Consider the following 23,923-nt stretch of genomic DNA (forward strand, 5'->3'; position numbering starts at 1 on the left):
TTGCTACCTGACAGATTCTGCTGATGCTGTGTATATTCAGGAATAGGTATATCCCGAGACAGCAGAGTGGAAGCATAGTTACTGGTACTAGGCACAGAATTTAATATCCTGATAATCTCGGGTTTCATTTTTTAATACAACCCCCCTTACACACACCTTTGTAGCCCATAAGCTTGCAAAGCAATGTGTGGGCAACTGGCAGAAGTTGGGGGCAGGGGAGCGGAGAGAGAACTAGATGGGATTTCCTGTTGCCTAGATTTCAGTGCCATAAATACCTCTTATCCTTCCCATTGTAAACAGAATAAAAAGCAGTATTTTAAATAAATAAATGTCAGCAGGAAAAGCTATAGCCTTTTAGGCCTCACCAGCGGTTCCTGATTGCTTCCTCAGCAAAGCCACACCTCCTCATCTACTAAAGATTTTGGAGGGGCATGGGGCACATAGACACACTTGGGGGGTCATTGTTAAGGGTGCATACAACATTTACTCCATGTTTTATGGTTATTCCAGTAAACCCCACTCTGGAGTAGCTTCAGCCCAGGATTTCCCAATGCCTCATTACCCTTGGTCAGTAGGGCTGCCAACCTCCAGTAGGGCCTGGAGATCTCCCAGAATTACAAGTGATTTCTAGACTACAGAGTTCAGTTCCCCTGGAGAAAATGGCTGCTCAGGAGGGTGGACTCTATGGCATCACATCCGTGCTGAGCCCCTCCCCTCCCCAAACACTGCCATCTCTAGGCACCACCCCCAAATCTCCAGGGAAGTCCCAACTGGAATTGGCAATCCTATTGGTCAGGCAGGTATGAAAGATTTGGAGAGGTCTTCAACTGCACTTCTTATGGGTAAGCAGACTTGCAGCAATCCTAAGTAGAGTTACTCCTGCCTAAGCTAGTGTTGCCAGGTCCCCCTCTCCTCCTGGCAGGAGGTGGGGGCCCTGGCACCTACCTGCTATGCTCATTGCGCTCCCAGACTTGCGCGATGACATCACTTCTGGGCAGTGACATCATTGTGCAGGCCACGGCTGCCATAGGAGCACTCCTGCGCTCCATGGAGGGCTGAATCAGCCTCAATCGAGCCCAAATTGGCCTGGAATGGGCAGCTGTGGAGCGTGGGAGTGCTTCCACACACTGCAGCAGCCCGATCTGGGCTGATTCAGGCCCAAATTGTCCTGTTTTGGGCCCAAATCTGCCCAGAATCATAATCCCATGGCTGCCCCGGGAGTGCTCTTGCGCTCCATGGGGGGGGGGGGAAGGCTGAATCAGCCTGGATCAGGCCCAAATCGGCCTGGAATGGGCCGCTGCAGAGCATGGGAGTGCTTCCATGCTCCTCAATGGTCTGATCTGACCCAATTCAAGCCTGAATCAGCCCGTTCAGGCTTGAATCTGCCTGGATCATAAGCCCACTGAAATAATTGAAATCAGTGGGCTTAGACTGGAGTAACCCTGCCTAGGATTGTACTGTTGGTATATTTGCCTGCCTGCACGACTGTGCTGATTCCTCACCTCTCACAGTCAGCGCCACAGGATCACTTGGCTGTGACCAGACAAAGGGACTTTTCCTGCGTTGATATTGACAAGTGTAGCTCCCTGCATCCTCCAGCCTCACCATTGAGAGATGGAACTGAGTTGTATTTCTCCATGGGTCTGTTTTCTGTGATGTGCGAATCCAGGATTTGTGAAAGGAGAAGATCAAGCCATTCTCTGGCCCCTGGCACTCAATGATGGCATCTGTGCCCAAAGCATGCTGTCCACTGGGGTTCACCTTGATGGAGGGCTTGGAAAGGCTGAGATCTGAGGGCAGGAAAAGTGCAGTGTAGACACACAATTATGTTGACATTCAGACATCATATCCTACTGATTTTGACCTGACCAGTATTTTCATTTGCTGCCCAACAGATTTTGTTGATGTTTAAATCCAGGAAAGTTTGTATTTTACCATAGCACAGTGAAAGCATAGTTTGTTTATTATTTAGTATTTTTATCCCACCCTTCTTGCAAAGATCTTACGCCAACATACATTATTCTTCCCTCCTCCGTTTTATCCTTTCATCAGCCCTGTCAAGTTAACGGAGAGAGTGAATGGTCTACCGACACCCAGCAACCTTCATGGCTGAGTCGAGATTTGACCCTGGGTCTTCCAAATTCTAGTCTAATACTTTGCGCTGTAATGAAACCCAAGGGCCTCAAAATGCTTCAGGGTCTGATATACCATGAAGAATGTGGCTGAAGCAATAAAGCTCAGAGATTATAGGTGAGAAAAATGAAGATTCCAGTTTGTAAAGGTCTGAGTGAGTGAGTGAGACAGACAGACAGACAGACCAGACAGACAGACACAGACAGAATGGAGAACCAGAGATATTTGCATTGTGGTTCAAAACAAGCTAGAAGTTCTTTTAATGTCTCTTTCATATGAAAGATCTGGAAAGGGGAACGTTTACAAAATGTTTTTCTTAAGAGATGCTGCTAGTGGTTGGAAACATGGCAGATATGAAGGGGAAAGGATTAAACAGGTTTTGGAGAATTCTGCCTTGCTATGTCAATGAACACCCTGACCTGGATAGCCCAGGCAAGCCTGATTGCATCAGATCTTGGAAGCTAAGCAGGATCAGCCTTAGTTAGTAATTATATGGGAGGCTAGAGTTGCAGAGACAGGAGATGGCAAACCACTTCTGTTAGTCTCTTTGAAAGCCCCATCAGGAGTCAGCATAGGTCAGCTATAACTTGATGGCACTTTCCACCACCGTGTCAATGAATGGAAAGTTTGGTGCTAGAGAGATGTCCCTGTTATCCACAAGAGATGAATTCTGAAGGATGTTGCAATTTATTCTTGCCTTGCCGTTAGTCATACACTGTTTCCACATGGAGCTTTTACTTTGGGTTTGTGTCTAAAATAGAGTAGTTTGGGTTTTTTTTTATTTTGCATAATCCACATGACACTGCCCTCTAGTCATCCTCTTTCTGTATGTTCCTCCATTTTACTGGGATTGTTCTCCAATCTGGATTGGTACCATCTTTTGGGAAACATCAAAGCACAAAAGACTTCCCTGCCCTATTGCCTCCATTTGGGCTTTTAAAAAATGTTGATTGGCATATAACATAAGCAATAATGATATTTCAGTTATTTTAAATATAGATTTTTAAAATAAATATAGATGTTTTTTTCCTTTTAAAGATTTCCTATGGCTCATTTGAACCTGCAGTGGATGAAAGAACCCATTTCCCTTCTTTTTACTGTATGGTCCCTAATGAAGCCTTTCAGTATCAAGGAATAATCCAATTACTTCTCCATTTCAGTTACCAAGATTTTTAAAAAGCATGCCCCAGGGAGTGGCAGACATGAGAGGTGGCCATGGGGGTGGGATAGGGGAAGAAATATACAGAGGAAGCTACTTTGTTGCCAGGCTGAAAGCCTTTGCATTTGCAGTCGCAGAAGAAGGAACACAGATAAGCTGGAAGGAACTTTTGAAGAGCCAATGTGGAGTAGTGGTTAGAATGGTTAGAGCAGTGGCTCTCAGTCAGCGGCTCACAAACTGCCACTTTTGCAATTACCATCGACCACAAAAGCCACATTTACTTCCGTCACCTGACACGAGCCCTGCAACTTAAGGAAACTCATAGCTTACCCAATCCTGTAGTGGCTGTTTCAGGGAGGAAACATCTGCCAACCACAAGGCCTACCAGCTGAGAGCCGTGCCTACTTTCCTGAAACCTGGGGTAGGTGCCCCAGTGCTCAGAAAACTCACAGGTGACACGTCAAAGAGCCACACGTAGCTCCCAAGCCACTGAGTGGGTATCACTATTTTAGAGTGTCAGGCTGGGATCTGGGAGGCCCAGGTTTGAACCCCCACTCTGCCATGGAGGCTTGCTGGGTGACTTTGAGCCACTCACACATACATAGCCTGAAGGTTGAAAAGGGAGTCTGGCTTTTCAGTTTTTAGTCTGGCTCCTAGAATGAAAGAAAATTGGTCAAGGTCTGCTATAACTGACGTGTATGAGGAGGTTATGGTGTAACACTAGGTGCAGAATTGCATCATTAAGCTTGAATGTGTGGACAGTTGCTAGAAGCAGTCAGGTGTGTTTGTGTGTGTGTAGACTGGAATCAAATCAGATGTGTCATAGCCAAGATTTCAGTGTCCAAATAGTTCTTTTCCTCTCCCCATTGCTAGTACATGCATAATAGTCCACATTTCCATTATTTCTACAGTTTGCATACACATGACGAGTTTGAGGTATTGCTGTGCAAACCACACATATCCTTGGCAATTTTCATTCCTATTGGATAGCTGTGGGATTTGCCTGCCACTTAACAGTCAGCATATACAATGGTAGTCTTTTTGTCTCCCCAAAAATTCCTGGTTGCCTTATTTGCATATCCCCACCTCCAGGGGCAGCTCTGTACTTGGGGACACAACTGCTCACAGTTGCAACCCTTGAAGGAGGGAGAAAGAAGCAGGCTCCAGGTGCTGCTTGCAGCTGCCCTGTCTGGGGCTCGGGCAGTGGCCTCTGGTGGCAGTGGTGGCTCACAACAACTACCTCACACAGGGCAAAGGTAACCTCTTGCTTAGGCCCAGCTGGGGAAGATGGCAGTGGGTGGCAGTGATTTGGGGAGCCCACCCTGGACTTCTGCTCAGGACCCCGGACTCACTAAGACTTCCCCTTCCTGCCTCCTCATCTGCCTTTGATAGGACTTTAGTACAGGCTTGGGGGGGTCATTGTTAAGGGTCAGAAACTGGCTATGTGTAGCATTGAGAAGGGCATTCTGAGCTTTATTGGTCAGTCCAACAGGTAGAGTGGCTCCAATTCACATTTTCATGATGCTTCTGCGTAGTTTTTCCATATAGTGGACTTGGCCAAGCTCCACAAAATATTCGGAGAGGTCTAATTACGCACTTTTCATAAGTAAAGGGAGGGGTCTGGGTTCTTGACTGTAACTTTGGGCAGCTAATGTTCTATAGTACATTCTGCACTTCTGTTTGTGCCTGAGAGCGGAACTACAAGTGACAAAAGGCACAGGTTGGACACTTGTCAGCTTCCCTCAAGTTTTGATGGGAAATGTAGGCATCCTAGTCTTGCAGCTTGGCTCCCTGACTGCTGTCCAATGGACTTTTCAACTGTCACTTGTCCAACATTCCGCCAAGCTGCCTACATTTCCCATCAGAACTTGAGGGAAGCTGACAAGTGTCCAACCTGTGCCTTTTGTCACTTGTAGTTCCGCTCTGAGTTAATTTACTAAAGCTAGAACTTATTTACTAAACACTTCCTTAAATATCCCCATGTTTATGAAGAACCTCATGTTGGTGACTCCATGCAGGTGTCATGAATTTTTGCTGTGTGAAATGCATGCATGCTTAGCCAGCTTTTGGACAGATGAATCTGCTAAGTGTGACCATGCAGGAGAAGGCTGGACGAGAATAAGGTTAGGTCTCCCAAGTCACATAGACTTGCAAGATCACTGATGGCTACTGACTGTGGCCCGACAAAGACCTTCTGTAGCCACTGGGAGAGAGCAGCACCACTTTGGCAAATGTCTGCTGGACAGCACCTCCATCTGGGTCTGCTTGGGAAGGGGAGGAATAACATGACTGGAGTAAATGGGTTGGATCCAACCAGCTTTTCTTCTGGGGAACAAACCCCCCCCCCCCCACAAGAGGCTATGCTGGGGATCATGGGACCTGCATGGACAAGAGGCATGGAGGATGGGGGCTGTAATAGAGAATGGCATTAGGAAGGACTGAAAAAGCTGGCTGGATCCAGTCCATATTTTCCCCACCATCTCTAAGGCTACTTAGGTATCTGTTCCCTCTTTCTTACTGTCCATCCTTTTACTATAACCACATGCAAATGGTTCTGTGGATTAGATTCTGAAAGTCCCCATTAGGAGCTCCACCAGTGGAAAATATTTGGTTCCTTACCTCTTGCAACAAGCTCCACAGGATCACTTGGCTCTGACCAGATGAAGGAATTTACGCTGCTATAATGTTGACATGTGTAGTTTCCTGCATTTTTTGATGTCACCGTGGAGAAAGGGAACTTGGCTGTACCTCCAACTTGTTCTGCTATCTGTAATAATATCTGTTTCTTTGATTTATGCAGAGAAAAAATCAGACCACGCTCTGCTCCCCAGCATTCAATAATGACATTGACTCCTAAAGCATGAGGTCTGTAATTCACCTGGATGGAAGGTTTGGGGAGGTTGGGATCTAGAGACAGGAAGAAGGCAATGAAGTCCTTGAGTCGAGTAATTTGTTGTTCAGGTTCTGTATTGTGTTGAATCCAGTCACAAAGAACAGATTTTCATTTCATCTAGTCTAGATATTTTCAGTGTTGCTAGTAAGATTAATGATTGGCAAAACTAGAAGACGCTATTTTAATCGAATGTGTATGTTGTACATCTGTTATATATAGTAACATCTGATTCCTGGCATTTGATGGGGTGTTGACGCTTGGAGATTGACACATTTTTTATACTTCTGTGTTACGGACATTGTCCATGATCCCGCCACTACATGTGAACACGGTTTTATGTGACTAAGGCAACATACATATTTTCCAGTTTTGGCAAGCATGAACACTTGTACCTGCAACAAATCTGCATTTCTGATTGTGTGCACCAAAGCTGGAAAATGTGTGTTTCTCTGTTCATAGAAAATGGTGATCACGCAGATTTAGAGGGTAGCACATACCAAAACTTGGGGAGGGCTCTGATTTGACCATCAAACAGTCTATTCTGTGGATCAAGGGATCTGCATGGACAAAAGCCATGTGGGATTGGACTGCGGTAAGGAGGAAAGCAGGGCCAGGGTGAGCAAAAAATCCTGTAATGACTGGAAGGGTTGAGGCTCTCTTGAGTTGCGACTGGACAGAAAGCTTGAAGAGGCTGGGATCTTGGGATGGGCCAAATGCAATGAAATGCTTTGATCCAACAGATGGTTGTCCTGTCCCATCACAAATTTAGTCTGGAACACAACTATTGTGAACGTTGTTAGTCAAATTGATGGAAAGCACAAGCACAAGAATTTGAACTGCCTGTACATTTGAAATCAATACATTAAGGCTGTTTGAAATGTTTTCATGTTTGCAATATTTTAGTTTTAATGTTGGCCACATTGGGGATCCTCAGTTGGGTGGAAAGGTGGCATAGAAACAATTTTAATAAATAAAAAAATAATTTTAGTCATTGCAGCTTTTTTTTCTGTTTGATTTACACATGCAGGAAATGCAAAACTAATTTAAGTGCCATGTGTGAAAATTGTGTGCAAGGACCGAGCCAGACACTCACCTTTTAAGAAGATGTTCACGTTATCACTTGGTTCAGACCATTGTGTACACGGGTAGAAGCAATACCGACACCTGTAGCTCCCGGCATCTGATAGTTTGGTGTTGGTTATGGAGAATATAGCAACACCTGCCCACATCTTCATTCCTTTCTGAGACACAGAATTACCTTCTTTGTAGAAATAGAAATCTGCATTTGGGCTGTCTTCCCTCTTACAGTAGATGTTGACACTTCCACCCAGGGTAACCACCTCACCAGGGCTCACAAAGATGGAAGGTTTGCTATATCCTTGTCCTGGAACAGAAAGAGAACAACTGGGATTTTCTTCTCTTGGAGCAGAAGGAGGATGATCTCATTCGATGTGCCTGCCTGGCCTACCAATCAATATGTTTTCCCCCACCTTTCTTTCTAAGGCCTAGCATAGCCTCTTCTGCCTGTAGGTCTCTCCTGTGTTCTACTCTACTCTTCCATACTCTGCTCTGCTCTTATATGGCTAGAAGGGGCCGTTTTCACATGGCTTACCTGAAGCCATGCCATGCCACAACTTTGCGGATCGTGCCAGGGAAAACACGATATTTTGCATTTCCCCCGGCACGATCCGCAACGTTGCGGCATGGCGCAGCTTCAGGTAAGCCGTGTGGAAACAGCCAGGGCTTCATCCATTTGATTTCCATTTGGAACCAGCCTCAGCTAGTTTGTAGCTGCTCCTTCTCATGTCAACCTCTTTGCCCAATTCCATTCCCAGCCTATCTTCCCTTCCGTGTTTGGAACTGGTTTCCTGAAATATGGGTCCCAGTCATCCTCCCTCAAAATCTGATCCCTATTTGTTACTTCTTTCCTGCCTCCCCACTTCTCCTCCTGTTCCCTCTGGAGATGCCACTCGGTCACTTCCTTGTCTCTGTTCATCTTTGAACCCTTGCCTATTTTCTCTCACCCCCTCCTTCTAACACTGTTGCTGCCTCCTCCTTTGGAAAGGTCTCCTCTTCATTCAGACTTATTCATAAAGGCTGCAGCTGTGGATTTGGCTTCTTTGCAAATGCTGCCAGCTTCATCTCACAGCTTCTCGACTTCAGAGTTTGTTCTGTATGATTCTACTTCCATGCGCAACTATGCTGCAGCCCTTGATCTCCCCTCCAGCACTCTCTCAACATTTTCTTCAGCCCTTGATGCCTGGCTCCTCTTCTTCCTCTTTGAAAGAATCCCTCTCTGGATCTTGATGACGTCAACATTCATGATGATAAATCCCTCTGCCCCAGCTGCTTCCTATCTCCTTCCCATATCCTCCTGTCATCCCAATCTTGGGACTCTTCCCTCCTCTGCCACTGCCCTGGTGACTTGATATTGATCTTGTCCTCACCAATAGCTACAATTTGACTCCAGTTTCTATTGCAGTCCATTCATACACTGACTTTTGTTACCAGAACTGCTCTTTATTATAATGGGGAATTAGCTATAGCAGTCTGTAACTAAATATTAAGCGCGGATCATAACCTATGTTTACGGAGGTCCCGATCCCAGACACTCTAGTGAAAAAGAGGCAGACAACAAATGAGTTCCAAACACGTGTATTGAGTGTGGCGTAATGCCTAAACTTGCACAAGCATACAGAGAACACACAAGACCTAAGAGATACAGGGTATGAAATACAGAGACGTTCGCATTAGCTGGTTCCCAACGATGATAGGGGGAATACTCACTTATCCTGGAGCGAAGCAGAGGCACAGCAGCGAGGGTAGTGGTCCAATGCCAGCACTGGAACCACAGACGGACAGCAAGGAAGTCTGGATAGGATGGCACGCGCACCATGCGGTCTGAGAGGCCGGCTTAAATACCCCAAAACGTACCCTGGGGCTGGTGCTGTACTTGGTGGTTCTCACGGATTAAGACAAAGGGTCTAATGGGCTACTGAATGGCTTGGATGGGCCACTTTGGTAATCAGATTGTGATAAGTGACACCTCAGGAAGAGGGGACAAAAGAGGGAGGGGGAAATCCAAGTGGGCTGAATGGATGTTCCAGCGGACAGGGCTTGTCCTGATGTCATCAGCTTCTGGAATGCGGAGGTTTCTTTGAGATGCATTCTTTAAGTGCTTGGGATGGTCGGCACTTAGTTCCTTCTCCGGGGCGGCTCCTAAGATATGCAGAGCGGGGCGAGGGGCTCTCGCTGCGGACGTGGTGTGCCCGCTTCGCCGAAATGGCTTCTCAAAGCAGTCTTCTTCCCAGGATCTTCTGGCTGCCTGAGAACATGGATGCCGGCTGGGCATAGCTGGGGCTGGATAGCAGGCTGCCCGGTAGTGAGGGCAAGCTTGGCGACCGACCCGCGGGAGGCTCCAGGCGGGAACTGACCAGGGAGCGCCTAGCCAGGCTCGCTGGAGGTTTCCCCGGCTGGCGCCCGGCTGCTAGCAGCGGCTTGGGCCCATATGAGGCAGGCTTCCATGGAGGCAGGGGGAACAGCACACAAAACACAGTCCAAAGCAGGGAACAGGCACGGTCCGTGGCAGATGGCAATGCAGGCACGGGGCACACTTGTAACAGAGTCCAAACACACACTGGGAATTCCAGATACAGGTCAGGGCAGGGCTGCCCAGAAAGAGAGTCCTTTGTGCAGTTAGCCAAACATGGAGTCAGTAAACTACACAGTCTATAGCAGCAGCAAGGCAATTGACACGCAGGCAGGAAACTGACACGTGTATCAGAACACACACGTGCAAAGCAGTCTTTGTGCAGCAGTGAAACAGTAATGCAGGAAACTCTAACACAGTTCATAGCAGGCTTTAAAGCAGGGGAGGGGGCCTACTTGGCAACAATTCCCCCCCTCGGAGACCCCGGGACGTCAGGCACGCGGGTCTCCGAACTTGACTTCAAAGGCGAGGTGGTCGGCAATGTCCGGTGGTCGAGCTTCGAGCGAAGAAGGAGTGGGAAGGGAAGGAGGGGGAGGCGTCACTCAAAAATTTAGTTTGGAGAACCACCTAACCGAATAAGTGCAATTTAGATCAGCCAATGGGCTGCAGGTCTCTGGGTTCACACCAGGGGGTGTGCTAAGTGCAACCGTCAGAATAAATAGCAATAATTCATAAGTAATAGCAATTCATAGTGATATAGGCAGCAATGAGCAATTCATGCATATAAATAGCAATAATTCATATTTGTGTACATTGATTAATTCATGGATGAAGGTAATTCATACGGAATTCATGATGGGTTAAAAGCATTAAAAACCAGGAGCAATTCATATACATGGATTAATTCATAGGCATAGGATCAAAAGCAAAGGCAATTCATGGATACAATTCATGAATGTAAGAATAAAAACAGGCTACTTCATAGGAAGTTAAAAGCAGAACTCATAGGTGAGGGAATAATTCATATAGGAAAGTGCAAGTCAGGCATAGACCAATTCATAGAGGGTAGAGCAATTCATAAATGGTTAAAATCATAAATACATATATATATGATTAAAAGCAATAAACCAGGAAGTTAAAACCAACTCATAGATAAAAGCAGCAATAGTAAAAGCAAGTGCGGCGAAATAATTCATGGGGGGTAAGCGGCGGAAGGGCTCATGGGGGACAGAAAAATAAACTCTGCGATTAAAAACCAAATCAATATGGCTGGATTAAAATCAAATTTATAGACTAGAACTGCCTCGGCGGAGGGAGTTGGGTTAAGAAGGCAATTCAAAAGGTTAAAATCTAATTCATCGGGATAAAGTTCATGGGCGCACTTGCAGTAGATAGAGGGAGGGACTAGTTCGGGGCTAAATTCATGGGAGTAAAATTCATAAGAAGCAATGGCAAGAAATTCATAAGAAACTTAAAACAATGGAGCAGCAAAGATCACAGACGGCTCAGTCCGCAGTACAGCTGCTGGACTGGGTTGCATATTTACAAGAACAAGCAGGCTTAGTTCATGTGCTCCAAAACACACTCCCACCCCCCCTTGCTGTCTGCGTCAATCCGCAGAGCAGGGTCAGTGAGCGGCAAGAAGGGCTTCAGGCACACAGTTCTAGTCCTCATGGAGGTAGTGCCGCCGACAGTCGTTCGTAGGCGGGCCGTGGGCTGGGAGGCAGAGAAATATGTCCCCCCCTAGTCCACAAGAGGGCCTCGGAGCGGAGTCCGGCAGCAGAGCGTCCATGGGGCCGGTGCAGGATCCGTACACATAGTAATAAACATAATCATAGTTCATACCGGCACAAGCAATAAAACAAACAAGGGTTAAAGGAGGGCGCCAAGAATAACCATTAAGGCAGAAGGAGGTCGGGATTATAGCGATCCATGCGGTAAGACATCTGGAGTTGCTGGAGCTGTCGGCGGCTCCAACAGCCCAAATAAAGCAGTGAGGCACATAACAAGACTTGAAAGGCTAAAATGACAATGATCGGGTGCAAAGCCAAATTGTAAATTCCAGTGGCAGTGGGGCTCCAGCCAAAGAGGGTTTCCCACCACGAATGCTCGCCGGTGGTCTTAATCCGCTGGGCAAGGTCCAAGATTTCCTTGCCGTTGTGGGACACAACCAAAGCAGTAGTATCCCCGTCCCTCTGGATGCTCTGGAGGGTGCGGTGGAGCTGGGGGTGGGTCAGGAGCTCATGGATTAGCTCCAGACCGATGCCAAGGGAGACTGGCTTCACATAGCGATAGATGGAGGGTGCCACCAGGATCTCTTCTTGGGTCCAGACCGGTACCGTGTAGGTGAAGTCGCAGGCTGCCACCGAAGACAGGTTGCAAAAGCAGCGGTTGACTCCCGGGATCACGGGCTTGAGCTGGAACGAGTTCAGGATCACGAAGTCACAGGCCGTTCGCACGCAGGCACATCCTTTCCCAAGGTAGACCACAGCGGAGCTGTTCTCCTGGACGACCTCAAAAGAGCACTCGTTGAGGGCGTCGACTTGCGGGGCTACACAGGGGTGATGAGGTGCAAAGGCTTGGTCCTGGCAAATGAAGCCGGTCTGGTCTCGATGCTGGCACCCTTGGAGGCTGACGAGCTGCCATCCGGTCGGGGTGAAGCGGGCCCAATGGTCGGGGTGTCTGGCGTAGAGGACTTCGGTGTCGCTGACTTGGAGTCCCAGAGGCACGACTGGATACACGTGGAATGACTCGTGCGCACTGGCCGTTAATAAAAATAGTTTAAGCTCCTGGGTGGTCGGTGAGAATGAGGAATTTACAAGAGACCACCAGGATTCAAGCTCCAGTTCAATGGGTGACAATTTGGGCATAATCAATCTTTTAATTTCCAGGGGCAAGTGCCCGTCCGTGGCTTGCCGAATTAGCCCCATGGCCACAGCCTGATTTAATTGTTGGGCTTGCATACATGCCATGGCTATTGACACGTTGCATTCAAAAGACTGTGTTCCTTTGAGCAGCAGAGAAAAATCTCTTTCAATTTGACTCTCCCAGTTAACTAAAATGGAGCTGATCTCGTGTTGCCCATTCGAAATGGAATTTAGGGACTGCACCACCGGTTTACCTAAGTCGGAGATGCTAGTCGTGACATGGGCAAACTTATTAGCGAGAGTCTCAATATTGACCGAATCCATGATTGCTAAGCCTCCGGCTGCAGGAGCAGTCCAGTCGGCAATGCTTCGTCTGGCACGCGAGAGAGAAGGAGAGGGATCGATCCACAGTTGTAGCCATGCGTTCCAACCCTTGCTACCGGCCTCCAGATAGGGAGCGCACTGCGGCAGCCTCTGGGTTACATTTAGCTCAGCTAAGTCTATGCGGATCTCTTTTAAAGACATTTGCGGGCGGACTAGAACTCTCTCTCGAATGTCAGTTTTCAAAACATGGGAGCCCACTATATGCGTGCCGCCTTGGCTTAATTGTTCATTGCTAACAATCAAAGGGTCAATTTGGATGGTGTGGGTCTCCTGGGTCCGGATCAGCAAGGAATAATTGCCTGGTTCATGAGTCAAATTTACAAAGAGCAGCCCAAGCCGGTGAAATTTCTCTACTAGGGGTTTGGTTTGGCATTCGGGCGTCTGTTGAACCAGTATCCAATCGGGTGGGCCATGTTTGGCTAGGTCTTCCTCTTTTACAATCCAGGTCAGGTTCTCCCAGCGTTCTATAGCAAAGGAGAGAACTGTGCCTGAAGGGGGCGTGACAGTGACTGATGCAGACTCAGTGGCAGTGGTGCCTAGTAGGATGGTCATTCTGAAGGGGTCTCCTGCCTTCCATACTGCGGCCGACACTAAAATTACTTCACAGTATGGTCCGAAATCCTCAGTGACAAAGGGCGAGGTTTCGACATTGGCAGGGGTGGTATATTTGTCTACCACCGGGACTGCGGTGGGGGCTGGCCTGATACGGGGAAGGAACATAAAGGAATCGGAGCAAGTGGTGAAACCGTATCGGTGGACGAGTAGCAGACTAATTCTTGAGACAGAGTTTTCACTCCCACACATAAAATAACAAGCTCTGGGGGTCGGATCCACTGCTCTTCACAACTGCGGAAGTTTGTGCGATCCATGGGGGTAGTCATATTGCTCTGCTGCACAACCTTGCAGACCATCATTTCATTTCCTGCCAGGGTATTGATACATCTCCAGTGGGGGTAGGGCATTAATTTGGACGGGCGTCCCTCTATTAGGGTGCTTGCCAGCACGAGCAAACACAGAGTAGCCAGGTGCCTCATCTCCTGGCCTTCCTTTTCCTTTTTGGCGAAAATATCCTGGGGAGACCTGCGGATATAAGTACAGGTTCCCTGAGTTTCTTGCAGCAAAATAAATGGCGTAAGGGGGAAAAGAAAAGGGAGAGCGTTTTTCTGCCAGCACTGTCTGTTAAGCGGGGTTCGAACGAGAAGTCCCAGAGCACTAAGCGGGCCTTCCAGCTTGTTGCTCTGGGGGACTCCTGTGCGGAGGTTTCTTTCTAATGCGTGTATATTTCAGGGGGGACGTCTTTACGTCGAGCAAGGGTCGTTTGTGCGTTAGGCGGGGTTATGCAAACTCGCCCTAGGGGTCCCTGGGTGCCTAGACTATGTGGCCTCCAGGTGCCCCTTGCTTGGTGGCGGGCTGCTTTTATTTTGCGGGCCGAGAGCTATCGGTCCGGCTCGGCCTGGCCTTGCCGTTTTAAAAGGAAAAAAAAACTAGAGAGCGGTATCCAGCAACTATAAGGGTTGCTGCAAACGGGGACCTTCGCTTAATTTCCTAAAAATGGGCTTTCATCATATGTTTGCAGGACAAGCAATTTTTGGAGGGACTCCCTCGGGAGGCCCCATTTTTTGGTTAAAAAAAAAAGATACACCAAAAAAGGAAAATACACTGAACAAAAGAAAAATACACAGAGCAGAAGCTCCCGGGTGTGGGATGCTTTTAGGTTGCCCTTACTTGGGGTGCCTGGCAGGGCTTCATTATAACTTCAATATGTCTCCCCCCCTTCTTTTCCCTTGTACGGTACGGGCAAGGGAAAAGATTACGTGGGGCGGGCGGCTGCTGGCGGAAAGGGCCGAAGTGGAGCCGAGGGCGCTCGGCGGCGTTTATCGAAAAGCGGCGGAGACGGCCGAGATCTGCCGGCGCCACTGGGTCTGGGTTGCTCGGGGGTCATCTTGGCGCAGGGGATCCTGGCTATGTAAATGAGGCACGCTGCCCCTTGTGCGTAGCGAACGCACCTCAATAACACATTCCAGAGGTAACATATTTACAAAATACCGGTGGGTCTTTTACTTTTGCACTAAAGCGTACTAGATGGTGGCGCCGTATAGCAACTCACCGTGACGAATATGAACATTAGTAAAAGAGGGATGTTGGGCTATCTGGGGGTCCTTTTCCAGGGGAGGCACGGCCCTCAAAGCCAAAGCCGACCATCATGCGAAAGCGTGGGTCTGGCAGGTGAGACCCCGAATCTACGTAGATGCGGGATCTTCACCAGCACGGCGGGTGAAATGTTTTCAAATACAGAGATCACCTTTTTTGGTGGTTTCAACGTTGGAAGACTACATTCACTTTTGGGCTAAAGCCTCTCCAAACACTTTCACACACAGCAAATCTCTTTTGCCTGTGCAATTTTTTTCCCGAACATGCGGCTTACAATCCAATTAAGAATCACTTTCGGTGGTGGTCCTATTTGGCTTTGATTGCCGTGTTTCCCCCTAGGGTCCCAACTGTGGGGCCCGCCTAACGAAGTTAAAGAATAGAACTGGAAAAACTTTTGACACTCACACTTACATCTACATATTCTACTGTTTTTTTTATACTAAAGCTACAAAGGTCTGGTCTAAGGGGACACAGGGTATCTCCGGCCCAGGGTGAAGGGATATCTGGTGAATTACTGGGCAGAGGGGGGCTGGGCTGGTGGCGGCTCCCCCAGGGTCATACACAGGAGGGGCAGTTTGCAGCGGCTTCCCTTTCCATTCTTTTAACTGAGAGGCGTGAAAGTATTTTAACCAAGTGCCTCCTGTCTTTCTCTGGATAGCTACCTGGTAGACGGCTGGAGAGACTCTTTTCGTGATGGGGACTGGGCCTTGCCATTTGGCTGCTAGTGAATGCGCCTTTTGCGAGAACTTCCTGTACAGAACGAGCTGTCCTTCCTCCCACTGCCTGGGGTTCCTGACCCATCCTAATTTGCGGTCCATATCTTTCTGAGCGGTGCCCAACTTCTGGGCCACTTGCATGTGGACAGCGTGTATGGATGAGAGCAGATCCTGGACCCAAGCGTCATTAATCACTACGGGCTGCATATCAGAAGGGAGCTGCGTATCTAGCCAGAAGGCTTCCGGGAGCTGCATTCTTCGCCCTGTCATTACCATATGGGGTGTGAGCCCGTGAACTGCGGTGGTGCCTCTGATGGCCATTAGGATTATGGGGAGTTTTTCATCCCAGTCTCTCCCGGAGGAGCGAACCATTTTGCGGAGAGCCTCCTTGAGGGTCCGGTTGGTTCTTTCTATGGCGCCTGAAGCTTGAGGGTGGCCGGCTATGTGGAAGCGTTGCTGGATGCCTAGCGCCTTGCAAAGCTCCTGGGTGACTTCTCCGATGAAGTGTGAGCCTAAATCAGAGTCCATGACTCTCACAATGCCCCATCTCGAAAAAACATTGTTGAACAGTAGCTTGGCTGTGGTGGCTGCATTGTTGCGCTTGCACGGAAACGCTTCGACCCATTTGCTAAAGGGGTCTATGACAGTGAGACAGTAGCGATTGCCGCGAGGAGTGGGGGGAAGGGGGCCGATAAAGTCAATCTGTATGCGAGCCCAGGGTCCGTCAATTCTCTGATGCTGGAGGGGAGCCCTAGGTCCGGTGGGGTCTGCATTGACCATGGCGCAGGACAGACAGTTGTCTACCCATTGCGCTACTTCGGTGCGCATGGCAGGCCACCATCCAACCTCTTTTACCCTTTCCAGAGTCAGGTCCTTGCCTCGGTGTCCCTGTTCGTGGACAAACTGAATTAAGTCGGCCCTAACTTCCAATGGCACTACCCAGTGGCGTTCACCGGCTGTATCTACTGCCCAAACCATGCCTTCTTCTTCTCTGATCATGAGTCTCCCTGTCTGATCTCTTCCTGCGGCTAGGAGGTCGGCTATTTCTGGGTCAGATAGCTGTAGTTGTGCTAGGTCTAGTGTTCCCGTAGTTCCCTGAGCCTGGCTGCGGGCTCGTGCCCGGGTGGTGACAGGGTGTAGGGGACATTTGGTGGCTGGTTCCGATAGGGGAGCATTTTCAGTGGCGGCTGCCTTGGCTGCGAGGTCTGCCTGGTCATTCCAATAAGCGGTCTCTGAGTTTGTCTTCTGGTGTCCCTTGACATGGGTAACCTGCGTTGGGCCTGAGCGGGACTGAAGGAGTGCTGCTACTTGCTGCCATAGCTGTAGGTGGGCTACGGGTTTCCCATCACTTGCTCTCCACCCCTGATTCTGCCATACCGGGAGCCAGACCGTGGCGGCTTTGGCCGTCCAATCCGAGTCTGTGTAAATGGCAAGCGGGCTTTCTGGGGGCTCAAACTCAAGCACTGCCAGAAGCGCTTGCACCTCAGCCGCTTGGCTGGAATGGGGGCGGGCTGGACCTTTGAGAGTATAGGCGTCGTTCACTCGCACGGCGCCGTAACCTGTCCGAGGGGAGCCTCCAACGTGAAAGGAGGAGCCGTCGCAGAACCAGCATGTGAAGCCGTTCTGTCTGGCTTCCTCTAGCGGGACTCCCCAAGTGACTGGCCAGACAACCTGCGGTGGCGGGTCCAGGGGACACTCGTGCTCGGTCCCGGTCACTAATAGGCCATAGGGGGCTGGTGGCTCAGTGGTTTCCTTTTTGAATTCTACTCCGCGGTTGACCAGGGCCAGGGTCCACTGTGCTATGCGGGCGTTTGAGACTTGTCCATCTTGTATCTTTCCAGACAGAATATATTTAAGGGGCGTGTGAGTCGTTTGGACTATTGTACGTGAACCTCCTATGATAAATTCCCAATGGGTCAGACTCCAAACTAGAGCAAGGCAAGTCTTTTCGCATGGGCTAAACTTGGTCTCTACTGTAGTTAGATTGCGCGAGGCATAAGCTACTATTCTAGCGGTTCCCGCTTGCTGCTGGGTGAGCGTGGCTCCTATGCTCTTGTCTGATACGGCTAACTGAATAAAGAATGGCTGGGTGACATCTGGATGGGCTAGGGCCGGGGCTGCGGCCAGACTGCGCTTCAGCTCGGCTAAGGCTGTCTGTTGCTCCGGTCCCCACTCCCAGGGAGTGTTCTTCTTGAGGAGGGCGTAAAGGGGGCGAGCTTTGTCTGCAAAGGACTCGATGAAGTCTCGGGAAAAGTTAAAAGTTCCTAGAAGGGCTCTGAGGGAGGGGACATCGGTGGGTGCAGGCAGCTTGGAAATGACCTCCATTCGCTGGGCGTCCGGGGTGCGACCCTCGGGTCCCAGGGTCAGACCCAGGTACTTGACGCTGGTCTGAACCAATTGGGCCTTTTCCCTGCTTGCCTTGAACCCAGTCTCGCGGAGGAGTTCCAGGACTTCCCTGGTGATTTGGCGGGCTAATTCTTCCGTGGGGGCGTGGACTAAAATGTCGTCCACGTAGCTCAGTACGTGGGGCCTCGAGGAGGGTTGGAGGCGTTCCCACATCTGAACTACATGGGCATGACAAATACTGGGGCTGGAGTGGAATCCCTGGGGTGTCCGTTTGAATGCGTATTGCTGGCCGCGGAAAGTGAACGCGAACTTGTACCAGCAAGACTCATGCAACCGGATGGAGTGGAAAGCGTTGGCCAGGTCTATGACCGAGTAGAACCGGGACCCAGCGGCAATGGCCGTCAGGATCTCGTTGTACTTGGCCACAACCGGGGCAACTGGAGGGGTGGTGGCATTCAGGGCACGGAAGTCGACCGTCATTCTCCAGGTCACTCCATCTGCCTTTAGAACTGGCCACAATGGGGCGTTGCAGATGGACTGCATCGGGAGTATGACGTCCCACTCAAGGAGTCCTTCTATAGTCTTGGCTATCCCTGCCTCAGCTTCCGCTGGGTACTTGTACTGTCGTTGGGGAGGGGGGTCCTTTCCTTCTATCAGGACGCAGGCGCCCTTCACTATCCCACACTCGGCTTTGTCTGTCACCCACACTTCGGGAAAGTCCTGAACCCAGGGGTCTCCTGTGATGGGGGCGAGAGGAAGGGGGGCCTTAAGGGCTGCGCACCGATGGATTGCATTGACGAAGTCTGGGCCTCCTGGGATGCGCCACAGGAGCCCGTTCGCTAAGTCGATGGTCAGTCCCTCGGCACGGAAAAATGGCATGCCCAAAAGTCCATCATCCTCTCCCTGGTTTGCGCATGCCGAAATCCGGGTGGCCAGGTTCCCAACGGAGAGGGGGATATCCTGCCAGACCGGGGATTCCTGCATGCCGCCTCCGAAACCGGCGAGCTGCATGGTGGTGGGGGTCTGAGTTCCCTTTGTGACTAAGGTGGGCCGGAGTATATTAAGTGAAGCTCCGGTATCTATGAGGAGGGTGGCAGGCTTCTTCTTTTCCCCGGGAGTCCCGATCCCTGCCTTCACTGTCGGTCTCCCCCATGTGTCCGGCTTTAGTTTGGCAACTATGCCCACGGAAGGAGACTGGGACTCGGGGCAACCCTATTCTGATCCTGCACACTGGTCGGTGGAAGCGGCGCTTCCTCTAAAGGGGTTGTTGGGGCTCGGGCGTTCCTGGACTGCAGCTATCGGGGGACTCGAGAAGGGAGGGTCTGGCGGTAAAGGGGGCGCTGACGGAGGTACTGGGGGCTGCTGCTGGTCTTCCCACTCCATGATCGCTTTCATTAGAACGGACGTGGGCTTTCCATCGAATAGCTCCATGTTCGCTCCAATGTTTTTGAGGCGCATCCAAAGTTCCCAGCGGAGGGGGTCCCTGGACTGGGGCATGCTGCCGCGGTCCCGGTAGCCCTCGTGGTCGCCCTGCGATGCTCCCCAAGCATTAGACTGATCTGGAGGCGGGTAGACCTGATGGTTGTACGGGTGCGATGCTCGCGAGTGAGAAGGGGCTAGGGGCGCATCCTGTGATCGGGGTTCGTGGGGTCCCTGCTGGGAGGAGGAGCTGTAACTCGGGGTGGGCGCAAAGGAAACTCCCGGGCGGTAGTCCCTTGGTCCTCTTCCCCTGTTAAAGCTACTGCTCCTTCCCCTCAGGATTCCTCCCCTTGCCTCCGGGTACGGGCTGCGTCCCTGCGGTCGGTACTGAGAGTGGGGGCCATGATTGGCATAGGTGACTGCACTTATCGGCTCGCTCTCCTTTCTACGAGAGGCCGGGGACTTCACATGGCGGATGGCGCCGGTCTCTCGCAACAGGCCAGCAATGCTCCTGATGCGGGATTCCAGCTCTCCCCATGTAATGCTCCCGGGCTCGACTCCTGCTAGGGCCAGGCGAGTGGTGCTGTTGAGTCCATCTATAACTGCCCTCCTGAATTCTAAGTCATCGAAGTCCGGCATGTCGCTCAAATCTAAATCTACCTCGTCTGCTAGTTCGGCTAGGAGCTGTTTCCTGGCTAAATATGCCTCTGGATCCTCTCCGGGTTTTTGAGACTCCGCAATGTATAAGGCCTTCAAGCTCTTGGTAGGCCAGAGGAAGGCACACAACTCTTTCATGGCACCATACTGACTGCGAGTGGCTAGTCTCCGATTAGAAATATATGCGTTGAGGGAGGTGACTATTTCGGGGCTGGCACAATGGCGAGCCAGCTGAGCTACATCGGAGCCACTGGCGGAGGGCTGGGACATGGTCACGTGTGCAAACCATTGTATAGCTGAGTCTCGGTTCAGGGGTCCCATGCGGTCAGCTATGGCTTGGAGCTCATCGGGCCTCCAATTGCGGGTCTCTTTAACTATTCGGTCTGTCTTCCTGCCATCATCGTCTGTGGTGACAATTTCTTTGGTAGCTATCGGGTGGAGGGGCCGTGGAGCTTCCTCGGGCTGGGGCGAAGGGGATGACCAGCTGTCGGTACTCCCTTCGGGGAGGGCCAAGAGGGCTGCGGGATGCACGGCGGAAATTACGGCCTGCTGCATCCCCAGGTGCTGTTTTAGGGCCTCTAGCTCCCTCTTACAAGCGGAGTGGTCTGCTGCGGCTATCTTTGCGACTTTCTGCTCTGCCATGAACTGGGCAGCATGGGTTAATTTAGCAATTTTCTCTTGTCCTTCAATTACTGCGTGCTCAGCCATATCGGCACGAGCGGTGGCTACTTCAGCCTTGTGCTGGGCGTCCTGGAGGGCAGCGGCTAGTCCCTGCTTCTCCAGCATGAAGTTAACGCGTTCTGAACGCCACTCGGCTGCTTTTTCCTCATGTTCCTTCTTTTCTCTCCTTAGTTTTTCTATCTCCTGTTCCTGTTCTTCCTGAGCTACTTGTAGCTTATTAATTAGGGACACGCTGTCCTGTAGGGCGGTGAAAAGTGCCCAGGCTCCATACCTATCCTTCTTACTGGACCTAGGTTTCTCTTTTTCGCAAAAATCTTGGAAGGCGCTTCTGACTATCTGGAGCGGGTCGGGTCCCTTGAAGGAACCGGCTTCCCAAGGGCAATCTCCCTTCTTCACTAGCCACTTCTCCAGGCGGGGCACGGTGGGGGCTGCCCGGTACATTTTACTTTTTAGTTTAAGGCTGATCTCGGGGGAGGTTACAGAGTGGATCAGCGACACCAGGGGTGGGGCGATTAAAGCTGCTCAAGGGTTTTAACAACTTCTTCCTCTCTATGTCCCTTTCGGGAGGTTTATCCTTCCCTCAGGTCCTCAAGGGTTTTTACCAGGGGGGTTTTAAGGTTCTACTTTTAGGTTCAAAGGGTATTTTAAGGGTCCTATACTCGGTTCTTTTCCACCGGGGGAGAAGGAAAATTCCTATTCCCGTTTCAAGCTTGCCTACAAGCCACGGGACCAGGAAAAGTTTACTGGCTCAGAAGGTGCTCTCAAGCTCTCTAAGCCCAAGAACCAAAAACGCTCAGTGCTTCCAAGCCTCTGCTCAGAAGCTGCAAATGCTCTCAAGCTCTCTGCCCAAGAACTGTACTCAAAAGTGTCCCCAGGCCTCGTGCTCAGAGACAAACGGTTAAACTGTCTCCAAGCCTCGACCAAAAGACTAACGCGCTCAAGGACTGCCTCTGCAAGTCCCCAAGCAAAAGTGCCCAGGAGTAAAACTACAATACTCCCAAGCGGAAAAAGCGCTCAAGAGTTCTAACAACTCCCAAGCAAAAGTGTGCCCAAGAGTCCCACTGACTCCCAAGCGAGGTGCGCCCACGAGTCCGACCTAAAACTCGCAAGCGGAAAGGCGCCCAAGAGTCTAACTTAAAACTCTCAAGCACAGTGCGGCCGGCTGCCGCGGGGCTTCAGGAACCTGGCTTCAGATTCCCAAAGCTAAATTAAAACGAACGGACTAACGATCCCTTCACGTTTCCTCCGGAGCGGGGATTGAAGCCTAAGTGCTGGCAGGAACGGGGGTTTGGACGGACTTAGGAGAGACGGGGGAGGGCGGAAGAGAATTTTATATGTGCTGCTTCAGGATATGTATCTATAGAGAGCCTACTTCTGGGATCCCACCCACATAGACGCGTTTAGGCGGCCCGGAAGGTGGCCAGGAACTTCACCAGTTCAGAGGTCCTCACCCACAGTACACCGGTTATAACGGCTGGAGGGCCTCGCGGTGCACCACAAAAGGCAAGTAGTCCAAAGCTGGCTGAAGGAGGAAATGGGGAAAAAGCCAACCCACAAGATAGAAATGCTCGCTAGAGCCACACACACTCACACTTTTAATTCCCTGAGCTAAATTGCGCTCTTTACACTGAGGTCTGGAAAATTTTCCTCTAAGTCAGTTCGCTGAAGACACGCGTGCCGACTCACGTGTATTCACACGAACTGGGTTATGCCCGCATTCTCCACCAGTAAACTGTTACCAGAACTGCTCTTTATTATAATGGGGAATTAGCTATAGCAGTCTGTAACTAAATATTAAGCGCGGATCATAACCTATGTTTACGGAGGTCCCGATCCCAGACACTCTAGTGAAAAAGAGGCAGACAACAAATGAGTTCCAAACACGTGTATTGAGTGTGGCGTAATGCCTAAACTTGCACAAGCATACAGAGAACACACAAGACCTAAGAGATACAGGGTATGAAATACAGAGACGTTCGCATTAGCTGGTTCCCAACGATGATAGGGGGAATACTCACTTATCCTGGAGCGAAGCAGAGGCACAGCAGCGAGGGTAGTGGTCCAATGCCAGCACTGGAACCACAGACGGACAGCAAGGAAGTCTGGATAGGATGGCACGCGCACCATGCGGTCTGAGAGGCCGGCTTAAATACCCCAAAACGTACCCTGGTGCTGGTGCTGTACTTGGTGGTTCTCACGGATTAAGACAAAGGGTCTAATGGGCTACTGAATGGCTTGGATGGGCCACTTTGGTAATCAGATTGTGATAAGTGACACCTCAGGAAGAGGGGACAAAAGAGGGAGGGGGAAATCCAAGTGGGCTGAATGGATGTTCCAGCGGACAGGGCTTGTCCTGATGTCATCAGCTTCTGGAATGCGGAGGTTTCTTTGAGATGCATTCTTTAAGTGCTTGGGATGGTCGGCACTTAGTTCCTTCTCCAGGGCGGCTCCTAAGATATGCAGAGCGGGGCGAGGGGCTCTCGCTGCGGACGTGGTGTGCCCGCTTCGCCGAAATGGCTTCTCAAAGCAGTCTTCTTCCCAGGATCTTCTGGCTGCCTGAGAACATGGATGCCGGCTGGGCATAGCTGGGGCTGGATAGCAGGCTGCCCGGTAGCGAGGGCAAGCTTGGCGACCGACCCGCGGGAGGCTCCAGGCGGGAACTGACCAGGGAGCGCCTAGCCAGGCTCGCTGGAGGTTTCCCCGGCTGGCGCCCGGCTGCTAGCAGCGGCTTGGGCCCATATGAGGCAGGCTTCCATGGAGGCAGGGGGAACAGCACACAAAACACAGTCCAAAGCAGGGAACAGGCACGGTCCGTGGCAGATGGCAATGCAGGCACGGGGCACACTTGTAACAGAGTCCAAACACACACTGGGAATTCCAGATACAGGTCAGGGCAGGGCTGCCCAGAAAGAGAGTCCTTTGTGCAGTTAGCCAAACATGGAGTCAGTAAACTACACAGTCTATAGCAGCAGCAAGGCAATTGACACGCAGGCAGGAAACTGACACGTGTATCAGAACACACACGTGCAAAGCAGTCTTTGTGCAGCAGTGAAACAGTAATGCAGGAAACTCTAACACAGTTCATAG

The 23,923-nt window shown here is 50.5% G+C and overlaps 1 protein-coding gene across 1 annotated transcript in view; it reads right to left on the bottom strand.

Annotated features, from left to right (window-relative positions):
- Positions 1–7,807, bottom strand: part of LOC129339521 (immunoglobulin superfamily member 1-like) — a 32,448-nt gene extending 24,641 nt beyond the window's left edge. The window contains exons 1-4 of the mRNA XM_054994103.1: positions 7,798–7,807; positions 7,279–7,569; positions 5,912–6,199; positions 1,503–1,790 (exon numbers count right to left, since the gene is read on the bottom strand). Of these exons, the coding sequence (XP_054850078.1) occupies positions 1,503–1,790; positions 5,912–6,199; positions 7,279–7,569; positions 7,798–7,807 (877 nt within the window). The remainder of the gene's footprint in view (positions 1–1,502; positions 1,791–5,911; positions 6,200–7,278; positions 7,570–7,797) is intronic.
- Between the last annotated feature and the right edge of the window lie 16,116 nt (positions 7,808–23,923).

The sequence above is a fragment of the Eublepharis macularius genome, chromosome 12, assembly GCF_028583425.1.
Source record: "Eublepharis macularius isolate TG4126 chromosome 12, MPM_Emac_v1.0, whole genome shotgun sequence".
Lineage (NCBI taxonomy): Eukaryota > Metazoa > Chordata > Lepidosauria > Squamata > Eublepharidae > Eublepharis > Eublepharis macularius.